This window comes from Paroedura picta, chromosome 4 (assembly GCF_049243985.1).
Source record: "Paroedura picta isolate Pp20150507F chromosome 4, Ppicta_v3.0, whole genome shotgun sequence".
NCBI lineage: Eukaryota > Metazoa > Chordata > Lepidosauria > Squamata > Gekkonidae > Paroedura > Paroedura picta.
This window is the reverse complement of record NC_135372.1, coordinates 1,962,130-1,973,551: the sequence shown is the minus strand read 5'-3', so window position 1 is coordinate 1,973,551 and position 11,422 is coordinate 1,962,130. Positions and strand designations below refer to the sequence as shown.

Sequence of the window (11,422 nt, the reverse complement as noted above, 5' to 3'; positions counted from 1 at the left end):
TCATTGTGAAGCCATCTGTCAGCTGGGTGCCCTTTCTCTGTGTACAAAAGCCACAGTTCTTAACTGAGGCCAAACTATTGCAGTGGTTCTCAACCTTCCTAATGCCATGACTCTTTAGTACAGTTCCTTGTTGTGGTAACCCCCAACCATAAAACTATGCAAGTGTTCTTTCGCGGAAATTAAACCAAAACTGACCAGTGGCGTGAAGATCCATTGTTCATGATTGTATATAAATTGTTTTTTCCCTGGGGTTTCTCAGTTCAGTTCTGCCTCTTGTCCCACTATGCTGATCTCGCTGTTTTCTGCTGCTCCTAACAGACGAATGCTGTATCTCAATCTACCCTGCAAGGCTGTTGTGTGGATGGCGCCCCCCTGGCCAAGCTGCTTGCCCTGCCGCGACCCCTATGAAAGGGACGTTCAATCCCCAAAGGAATTCCAACCCCCAGGTTGAGAACCAGTGCTCTGTTGGAACCTCGGTCTCTGCCCTGCAGGATCAAGAGGGGAAGGCGGGGCTTTAGTATATTTGTTTCACCGTAACTCCGCCTCCCCCAGGGCAGATGTGTTTGCTGCACTAATGCTGCACTAATGTTGCTGATAATCATGGACCAGATGCATGCAGAAGATTGCTTTCCAACACTTAAAAACACACCAGTATTCTGTCTGCCAGGAGGCACAGCCCTAGGATAGACTTAGTGTGTTTCCCCTCTGGGGCTCCTCCACAGTCTGGTCCTCTCCATGGGGAAGCAAATAAGGCTGAATCGAAGGCAGCAAGCAGGATGGTGCTCAGGCCCCCGCAGAGTGTGTGCATGTGAGCGCTGGGTTTTAACCTGGTGGGTGTCGTGCCCTCCCATGCGAGGGATTCCCAGCAGCACAAAGGGCAGGGCCTTGGCCTTGGGCCTCTGCATGTGGGGCTTCCCTCACTTCACGTGGCCTGGGCCTGTTCCCCCTAAGGGGTCTGCCGGTGAGTTTGGCTGCAGCCAGCCAGTTCGTGGAGTCTGGCCAGGAGCCCCGATAGACCACCATCATGACCTATATTGTTGATATGGTGCCCCCTCTGTCATGTAGCCCTCCCTGGTGTCTGCGTCTCAGCTAGGTCAGATGACTCCATCCAGCCTCTTTACGCTATGGGTGCTTCATCCGACCCATTCACCCCACCCCCACCCCCACCCCCTGCCTTCCCGGGTTTTGTAGCTGGTTCTGCTGGGGAAACTGGCTCTGACCGTCACAGTGTAAGACGGGAAGATGCATGCTGTGACTCAGGCCAGGCCTTTCCAACCAGGGTTTTGCAAAACCCTGAGGTGGTTTGAGAACCCTGGAAGGGTTTCCCGAACGGGTGGGAGTTAATCAGTATTGAATATGTTTTTTAAGCTTGTTAAACCTTTATTTATTGCGCTTGTAGACTGCTGCTCCTTGACCCACCATCTTGTAGTGGTGAACACCATGGAGGCAGTGAAAACCGAACAGTCTTAAGCCTAAAGAACAACCCCCCCCCACCTGCCCTCCCCAAATAGCTGCTGATGGGCCTGGCAGGGGTGGTGGATATGGGAGGGCCTCAGGTGGGCATGGCCACAGCTCTGCTTCCCAACCATATTCTGCACCGTGGCACCACTTCTGGGCTTTCTCCATGGCAAAAATTTGAGCAGGCCTGGCTTAAGGCCAAAAGCTTTCGATGGTCTGTAGGCACCCGGGTTTCTGTGAAGGTTCAACGGGGTGGCAGGTGACAGTGGAGGAGCGAGAGGGTTGCATATTGTGGGGGTTGGACTAGATGACCCAGGAGGTCCCTTCCAGCTCTTCTATGTTTCTGTGGGTGTTACAGCTTTGCTCTGACTTTCCTTTCCAGATGGATGAGATCAGAATATCTTTATTGGCATAGCTGCGCAATTCAGTAACAACACAATGCAGTCTACGTATTTATTTATTAGATTTTTATACCACCCTTCCATATGGCTCAGGGCGGTTTCTATCACGGGGGGATACATGGAAGACGTCTACATGGATCTATGGACATGCAATATGCAAGAGACCAAATTTAAGTCAACGTCTCTACATTAATCGGTCACTACTTGTTTCATGGAGGAGAGGTTTTCTCTAGACGGAGGCTTTCAGACTGAAATGCATCTGTCCCCACTGTGGGGGTTGAGTGCTCCTCATTTAACCCCTTCATGGCCCGGGCTCTGTGGGGAAGGATCTTGGCAGGCAAACCCTGCCTTGGTGGGGGAAGGGGGGGGTCGCCTGTCCGAGGCCCAGGCCCGGCTTCCTGACTCCTCCTTTGCAATGTCTCTCCTTGGGCAAAGGGCCCCCTTGTGCCCTCCTTGCATTGGTCGATTGATTGCATGTTTATACTGCCTCCCCCAGACACCAGCCTGCAGCAGTTCAACCAACAAGGCAAATACAACAATCTCAGTAAGAAATATCCCATTATTCCACATCAAAATACAAAGTGGTATTATACTAAATGTCCAAAAACAGCTTAGAGCCTTTTTTACAAGAAGCCTCGCTTGGCAGCCCGCGGGAGAGTCTTCCAGGGCCGTGAGCGTGACGAGCCTTCACAACGCCCCTGCGAGGACGGCCGCCCCTTTGGGCCCCGGGCCAATGGGCGGGGCGGTGTGGGGCGGGGCGTGGCCGGGGAAGATGGCGAAGAGCTACGACTACCTCTTCAAGCTGCTGCTCATCGGCGACTCGGGCGTGGGCAAGACCTGCGCGCTCTTCCGCTTCAGCGAGGACGCCTTCAGCGCCTCCTTCATCTCCACCATCGGTGCGGCGCCGGGGGGGGCGGCTGGGGGGGGGGCGGCCGGGGGGCAGGCGGACGCCGCACCGGTCGAGCTCAGCCCGCCCTCCCTCCCTCTCCCCGCAGGCATCGACTTCAAGATCCGCGCCATCGAGCTGGACGGCAAGAAGATCAAGCTGCAGATCTGGCAAGGCGGGCCGGGGGCCGGGGGGAGGGAGGGGGAGGGAGGGGGAGGAGCGGCGCCCCTGACGGATGCCTGCCTGCCTGCCTGCCTGCCTTCCTTCCTGCAGGGACACGGCCGGCCAGGAGCGCTTCCGGACCATCACTACGGCTTACTACCGCGGAGCCATGGTGAGCGGGGGGGGGGGGGTCGCCCTCCCCTCCCCTCCCCTCCCCTCCCCCCCATGTATTGTTTCCTTCCCTCCCATCGGTGCCTTCCTTGCCTGCTCACTTTCTCTTTTGCTTCCTTCCTTCCTTATTTCTGCCATCAAGTCCACTTTCCTTCCTTCCTTTTCACCATTTAGTGTATCGTGCAAAAATTAATAAAAGTATAACAAGAATATACTTGACCAGTGACCTGAATACATTCTTAACTTGTTTTCAACTGGCAACTTCAAGAATAATCTCTTAACAGAGAATTTAAAGCAAAAATGAAACACTGGAGATATTACTCCTTGTGGTAACATTAATAGATAGAAACCTCAGTATTACAACAAGAAAAAATCTACCCATCATACATGGCTTTTAAATTGCATACTATACGGCGAACCACTGTAAAATTAAATAAACTCAAGAAGAAGGACCAAAAAGTGCTTACATTTTCTTTCTTCCTAAACCCAAGTAACATAGAAACTTACCAGACTGTTGTAACCAATTCTATAAGCAGCTCCTCCTGACTTAAGGCAGATTCCTCCTGGGGAGGTCTTGGGCAAATTGACCCCTGGTGTGTGTTGCTTTGTTCATGGCTACCCTGCAGTGGCTCCCTGTGGCTTTCTTTGCTCCTGTGATCATCTACTCACCTTGCGCTCTTCTTTGATCCCCCCCATTGGTTGGCTGCACAATAATTTCCTTGCTAGTTTGGGTTCCTGTTTTCCTAAAAGTGTTAGAAAGGGAAGATCCCTTGAAAGGTATTAATGTTTCAACAAAGAAGTAAACAAATACTCAAGAAGCTTTTCATGAACCAGCAGCCCTTGGCGAACCCACTGGACAGCCGTGAAGGGAGGTTTTCAGACGACACCTTCAGGACAGCAAGATTCAGGGGACTCTGGCTGGGGAAGGCCTTTCTAAGGCAGAGGGAGCAGCCCCTGGTTGCTGCCTGCCTAATATCAGAACGTGGGCACATTCGGCCATGGGGTAGGTTCATGCGGGGGAAACGGGATGTGAAGATATTCTGGTTCGAGCCCAGAGCTTTGAATAGTGCTTGGGAAGAAGGCCCAAATGAAAGAGGACAGTTTAATCCAGACGGGCAATGTCTCTTCCCTGTGGCACGTTCCTGTTACCAGCCTCGCCTGCTGCATGTGGGACCTCTTGGCCTTTCCAGAAGGCAGTTCCACGCAACGTGGATTCAGTTCTTCTGGCTCAGGCTCCAGGGACCGAGTTCACTCTTTCCTTAATGACTGGATTTCTCTCCTGCCTGCGGTGCCTGCTCCCCGGACAGAGCTTCCCCCCAACCCTCTGTTAAGCCATCTCTATTGCAAGAGTGACATTTTGGGCTCAGATCTGGAAAAGCAACTCTGAACCTGGCCTCTCTTGTTTGTGTCTCTCCCTTCTGTTTAGGGTATCATGCTGGTATATGATATCACTAACGAGAAATCTTTTGACAATATTCGTAACTGGGTCAGGAACATTGAAGAGGTAGGTTGCCATACAGTGTCTGGTGTTTTTAAAATGCCCCCTCTGTCATGCAGGCCCGTTGCTCGGTCCTCCCGGACAGAATGGGAGGGGATGTGCTGCTGAGGCACGGGAACAGGCTCCAGGCATCGTGCTTGGCTGAGGACCCCTCCCCTCCGGCCTCTTCCTAAGAAAAGGGGTTAGTCCGCTACATGGAGGACAGCTTGACCCAGGGCTACTAGGCACAGTGGCTAAAGAGAACCTCTACGTTCAGAGGCAGTAAACCTCTGACTTGCAGCACCAGGAGACAAAAACGGGGAGGCTTTGGACAGCTTGATGTAATGGTTGGGAGTGCAGACTTCTAATCTGGCAAGCTGTGTTTTGATTCCGTGCTCCTGCACATGCAGCCAGCTGGGTGACCTTGGGCCAGTCACAGCCCCGATAAAGCTGCTCTGATAAAGCTCTCTCAGACTTTCCCCTCGCAGGATGTCTGTTGAGGGGAAAGGAAAGGGAAGGAGATGGGAAGCTGCTTTGAGCCTCCTTTGGGTAGAGAAAAGCGGCATATAAGCACCAACTCTTCTTCTTCTTCAGTAATCTCAGGACTCTCGCAGCCTCCCCTCCCTCACAGGGTGTCTGTTGTGGGGAGAGGAAAGGGAAGGAGATTGGAAGCTGCTTTGAGCTTCCTTTGGGTAGAGAAAAGCGGCATCTAAGAACCAACTCTTCTTCTTCATAGCCTCTTGTCGGCCCTCCAGAGTAATGGGTTGGCTGCTGTGTGAGAGAGGATGTTGGACTCAGTGGGCTACTGGCATGGTCCAGCAGGGTTTTTCTGAAGTTCTAAGGTCAAACCGAGCACATGCAACAGGAAACACATTGTGGCTGAACCTTCCCCTTGCTGCTTCTGTTCTGGAGCCACTCAGCACTGGCAGGACCGTGGAGAGACCCTCCCCCACATAAAGCTTTCTTCTGTGGACTCTCTCCAGCCCAAATGTCACATCAAAGCAAATCCTGTAGCTCCGTGGTGTTCCTGGAGTGCCCAGGGCCTCCAAGAATATTGACCCCTACCTGGGTGTCCTGACCACAGCACGCACTTGCTTCTTTCAGCCGCTCACTTCATGGGTTGGGTCCAGGTGTCCGAAGGACTGTCTTCCCTCTTATGGTTCTTCCTGGGAATTAAGATTGCAGACCCTTCTGGCTGCCCCACCAATCAAACAAGCCCATTGGGTGAATACATGAGAGAGGGCCTTTTTGGTGGCAGCCCCAAATGCCCAAGAAGGTGCGCTTGGCCCCCTCGCTGTCCATCTGGGAGCCTGGGTGGTTTTCTCACCACATGCCTCCTCCTCCTTCTTCTTCTTAGCATGCTTCTCCAGATGTAGAAAAAATGATCCTCGGAAACAAATGCGACATGAATCCCAAGCGGCAAGTGTCCAGGGAGCAAGGAGAGAAGGTGAGGGTGATCCGGGGCCTGCCCTTACTTCGGGGCCGTCTGGAGACATGAAGTAAACAAACTGTCCCTTGGTCTTCTGTGGTGGGGCTTGTCCTGTTGGCCTTTGAGGAGAGGTTGGTGGGAGCAAGGTAGTCAACCTGTGGTCCTCCAGATGTTCATGGACTACAATTCCATTTGCTGGCAGGGGCTCATGGGAATTGCAGTCCATGAACATCTGGAGGACCACTGGTTGACTACACCTGGGTGGGAGCACTTATATAGTTTCCTGCCCTTGCGTTCTGTTGCACATGAGCAGCGAGTGAAGGAGCCGACCCTCGCTGGTGCCTCTGGGACTCATGCTTGCCTCTCAAGGGCCTGGCTTGGCAAGGACATCTCCAACCTGTGTGCACTAGGAGGCGATCCTGCACAGACGGGGGGCGGGGGGACCCTCTGGCATGATGGATCGAGAGTCCCAGAAGCAGGACAGAAATTATCCTGGGTTGCCGTTGGAACTGACCACACTTTCGGAGACGTAAATGGGTCTCTGGTCTTCAGCTTGTCATGCCCAATCTATCCGTGGTGCTAGGAGTTTCTTGGTCCAATTGAGACCATAGGGCAGGAGAGGTGTATAAATGTAAAATAAAGAAATAAATCAAAATAAATATTCCCTGCCTTTCTTCTCCGAGTGGTTGACATTCTCCTCGCCTTGATTTCATCCTCAGCCCACCCCCAGTAGCTTCGGCTGAGAGTGTGCAGTTGGGCCAAGGGCACTGAACAAACTTCCATGGCAGAATTGGGGTTCACACCTGGGTCTTCCAGGTCCTAGTCTGGCACTCAAATGGCTCTGCTGACCTTGTAGAGCTGCTGAAATTAGCCTCGTGCCTCTTCCTGCTCTGTGTTTCCCTCCTAAGGACTTTGAAAGAGAGGGGAAAAGAGACTGGGCAGCTCTCCCAGGGAGTTCCCAGCACCAGGCCAGACTGGCTTCCTCGGCTTCTTGGAGGCCTTGGCAGAAATGCAGCCCTTGTTCCGAAAGCAGGAGAAATTTCTGCAACAAGCCTTTTTCTTCACGGAGCCTAACTGACGGGTCATAATTAGAACAATCCTAGAATCAAACACACTCCACCTACTGCCTTTTGTTGGGAGACCCATTCAGATGCGAGGGGTGTGGGTGTGGAGTTGCTGCAATGGTTCCCCTCCATGTGGGTGCTTTGTCAGGGACTGTGAGAGGGTGAGACTATGACCACGCCTCGCCCTCGCCCTCCAGCCGTGTGGCTGCCGAGCTGACCTGTGATCTCTTCTTTTTGTTCAGCTGGCCCTTAGCTTTGGGATTAAGTTCATGGAGACCAGCGCAAAGGCAAACATTAATATAGAGAACGTAAGTGTTGGCTTTTTGTCTTCATGCCGAGGGGGCTTCCAGTAGTAGAAATAGCTTTTCTTGTCAAAGAGAGGTCCTGCGGAATGCAGCAAATGCCGTGGCTCTCAACCTCCCTAATGCCGCGACCCTTTAATACAGCTCCTTGTGTTGTGGTGCATAAAATGATGCCAGGGTTCTTTCACAGAAATTAAACCGAAACTGAGCCATGGCGTGAAGATCCATGGTTCAGGTTTGCAGCTAAATTGCATATAAATTGGTGGGTTCCTGCACGAGGAGGAGCGACTCTGGCAGCGCCCCCCCCCCCAACCAAGCTGCTTGCCCTGCCATGACCCCTCTGAAAGGGTCGTTTGATCCCCAAAGGGATCCTGACCCCCAGGTTGAGAACCACTGAGCTAGTGGATAGCATCCCAAGGTCACCTTCCTGGTCAGGGAGTTGTTCCGGTCAGTGTCCCAACCCAGTATCACGGAGCCCAAAACCCAGGCCCACCCATGGGACTTCCCACCAGTGGGACTGGCGTTCTCAGCCGGGGTTTTGTGAGACCTAAATGGGTAGGAGTTGATTAATTTTCTATATATTTTTAAAATAAATTTGTTGAGCATTTATCAGGTGATATATCCATATATGGTCATGTCAACCCCCTCAAATTGGCCAGTGATGGTCCTCAAGAGGATGGGAAGGGGAGGGCCCCGGGTGGGCGTGTCCACAGCTCTGCCTCCCAACCACATTCTGCCCCATCCCACCACTTCTGGGGTTTCTCAAAGCCTGAGGAATGTTGCAGGAGCTTCTCAGTGGTGAAAAAGTAGAGAGAGGCTGCCCTGATGTGAGGGATCTTTTTCTGAAGCATTTGTACATGGCCAGTAGAGAGCGGCAGCGCTAGCAGAAAAGAATGGCTGATGCACTACCCCTCCTCTCCATGCCGTGGCGCTGGCCTCCTATGCGCCACTTCGGGGATCGCCAAACTGAGCCAAAGTGCACACCCCTACGCAAGATCCCTCCCTGCTTGTCTGCTCTAGCGAGGCCTCTTGATCTTCCCTGCAGATCCCAGGGGCGTGTCATCTCCAGGGGGGAGAGCCGTGGCAGCAGGACGTCTCTCTGTCCTCATGATGTTTCCATGTCTCTCTTCTTAAATTTTAGGCATTTTTTACTCTGGCAAGAGACATCAAAGCAAAAATGGACAAGAAACTGGTGAGTTTGCCACCTTTGGACAGGAAGACAGACCAGCCGCAGGATCTGGCCAGCCTCTCGTGGCCAGCCGGCCACCTATGAGTGTGGGAAGTTGGCTGTACCAGAGCAGGCTGTGCAGGCCAATATGGCCCAACTTGGAAGCAGCACTGCAGGGTCTGAGGTAGAGCAGGTAGTTTCCCTGAGATGGTTTGACTAGAGATGCCGGGAACTGAACCTGGGAACATCAGTGCCTGTAGAGTCCAGATTCTGCCACTGTGGAAACTGAGAGATTCCCTGGCTGCCTGTGAGTCTTCCAGGAGTCCGGTTTGGAAGTTCTCTTTAGTCACAACAAGCTCTGGCAGAAGCAGCTCTGAATAAGCGGCATTAGTGAAGAATGCCTGGAGGCCTGTTGAGAGGTCTAGCGTTGAGGTCTAGCTTCCTTCCAGCCCCAAAGTCCATCTGGGCACCCAGAATCCAGAGCACAGTTTGCTGCAAAAAGACAAATAGGCTAATTTGAGGAAACGAGCATAGCCATACACAGCGGGGCGGGGGGGGGGGGACGACAAGACAAGATTCTTGCAGGCACTTCCCAGTAACACTTGGAGCCACCTTATACTGATCCAGAACTGGTCAGTATTGTCCACGTAGGCAGGCAGTGGCTCTCCGGAGTCTCAGGTGCAGGTTTTTCACATCACCTACTGCTAGATCTTTGAACTGGAGATGCTGACAATTGAACCTGGGACCTCCTGCCTGCCAAACACATGCTCTGCCTCTGAGCCACTCCCCTAATTTCTGTCATTTGTCTGACCATCTAGGAAGGCAACAGCCCTCAAGGCTGCAGCCAGGGTGTGAAGATCAGCCCGGAGCAACAGAAGAAAACCAGCATGTTCCGATGTACTCTTCTCTGAGGGATGCAGCCGTAGCTACCTGGACTGGCTTGACTCCCTGGACTGATCTTCCTTGCAAGGGCTCCCTCCCTCCCTCCCTCTCTGAATCTGACCCTCTTGCAACACACCCTGTGCCTATGAGGAGGAGACAAGGCAGTTTCGTTTCATGATTGACACTTATGGGTTAGAGAAGTGAGCTGTCTTCTCATTGCTTTGGACTGGTTGGAAATGTGCACCTAAAGGAAGGGATTTTTTTCTTTGGGGTTCTCACTCTTTCTCTTAGGAACATGTTTTGTTAACTCAACGGAGCCTAGTAGAAAAAGTAAGTAATGATTAGAATAATTTAAAATGATTTTCCACTGAAATCCCAGTCTGTTCTAAGGGTGTGGGACACAAGAATGTTTATAGGGCTTAATTGTACAGTCGGCTACAAGCACTGGTGGTTTTTTTCCATTTCATGGGCCCCAAAAGCTCATACTTTTCTTGCACAAAAAGAGACCTTTGTCTGTTCCTGGTGTGTATGCCAGATGTTCTAGACATTCCTGTGGTAGAAATTGCACAGTGCCTAAATACAAAAATAAATCTATTTTTTTAGACAAGCTAGTGGTCATATTTGGCAATTAGGGGGATCTCCAGCTGGTACCTGGAAGTCGGCAAAAGGGAATGACCCGGAATCTGGCAATCAGATGGGATCTCCATGTGTGACCTGGAGGATGGCAACCAGGGGATCTCCAGGCACCAACTGGAGGTAGGCAAATGGGAGGAATCTACAACCATTACCTAGAGGCTGACAGCCAGGGGAGATCCCCGGTTTAGGCCTGCAACTTAGTTCTATGATGGGCTTCTGTTTCCCCTGCCTCGCCTCAGGACATCCAGGCACCACCTCTCCTCCCTTGGACAAGGCTCTGTCTGGGCTGGCCCAATTAGCTCTTTTGGAGGTCTGTGAAATTGCCTGTCCACTCCTGCGCGTGACGGGAGTTTGGCCCAGAAGGTGCAAGCTGTCAAGAGTTGGTGTGACAGAATGAGATTTGAAGGCCTTTTACTGCATTAACTGCTGTGGAGCTCCTGCCCCCCCCCCCAATGAATCCTCAAAGACCAAAAGCTGTTCATGGCTCCAGTCTCTGGGTTTATCCTCAGGTTTGGATCTTGATTCGGAGAGAGCGGTTTCTCAGTGGAACAGGCTTCCTCGGGAGGTGGTGGGTTCTCCATCTTTGGAGATTTTTAAGCAGAGGCTGGAGAGCCATCTGACGGAGAGGCTGATTCTGTGAAGGCTCAAGGGGGTGGCAGGTGACAGCAGATGAGCGAGAGGGTTGGGAGTGTCCTTCATAGTGCAGGGGGTTGGACTAGATGACCCAGGAGGTCCCTTCCAACTCTATGCTTCTAGGATTCTGATGGGCAGAAACTACAGGAAGGTCCATTTTGTCTGATCATCAGGAGAGAATTAGGACTGAATCACTAGGGATGAGTGGATTCCCCACTGAAGGCCTCCAAATACGGCTTTGGCAAATATCTCAGCAATAGGTCACGTTACGCGGTAATTCTCCCAGCAAGGCAAACTCCAAGTCCTGGCTAGAAACTCAGTCGTTTGAAGAGATTACAAATAGCTACTTAGGATGTTGTGTTGTTAAACCTAGAGACAGACAAAAATTTTGACTAGATCTAGAGCTAGGTCTCCCACTCCTGTACCATTTGTTCTCACAGCCTGTGATATTACAAGATACACCATCTTATCATCCGAGGTATGCATGGCTTGACATCAAGAGGCAGGAAACCTTCAGAGTACGCTAGGAGGCCAGATGGTTTAGGATGCTTTGGGCTGATCCTGCGTTGAGCAGAGGGTGGGACTAGATGGCTTGTATGGCCCCTTCCCACTCTAGGATTCTGGGATTCTATGGTTCTGAAAACCTGAGAAACGGAGGGGCCCTGGAGAGAGGAAACACACTGGCTGCCCCAAGAGGATCCTGGGACTCTCCTCAAAGCAACCTTGTCCTTAGCCAGAGGCAAGCATGACATT

The 11,422-nt window shown here is 52.0% G+C and overlaps 1 protein-coding gene across 1 annotated transcript; it reads left to right on the top strand.

Annotated features, from left to right (window-relative positions):
* The first annotated feature begins 2,631 nt into the window (after positions 1-2,631).
* RAB8A (RAB8A, member RAS oncogene family) lies at positions 2,632-10,007 on the top strand. The gene is made up of 8 exons (XM_077331470.1): positions 2,632-2,755; positions 2,855-2,915; positions 3,019-3,079; positions 4,505-4,582; positions 5,913-6,002; positions 7,291-7,356; positions 8,492-8,542; positions 9,337-10,007. The coding sequence occupies exons 1-8, from the start codon at positions 2,632-2,634 to the stop codon at positions 9,427-9,429; spliced, it is 624 nt and encodes a 207-aa protein (XP_077187585.1). The 3' UTR covers positions 9,430-10,007.
* Positions 10,008-11,422: the final 1,415 nt, after the last annotated feature.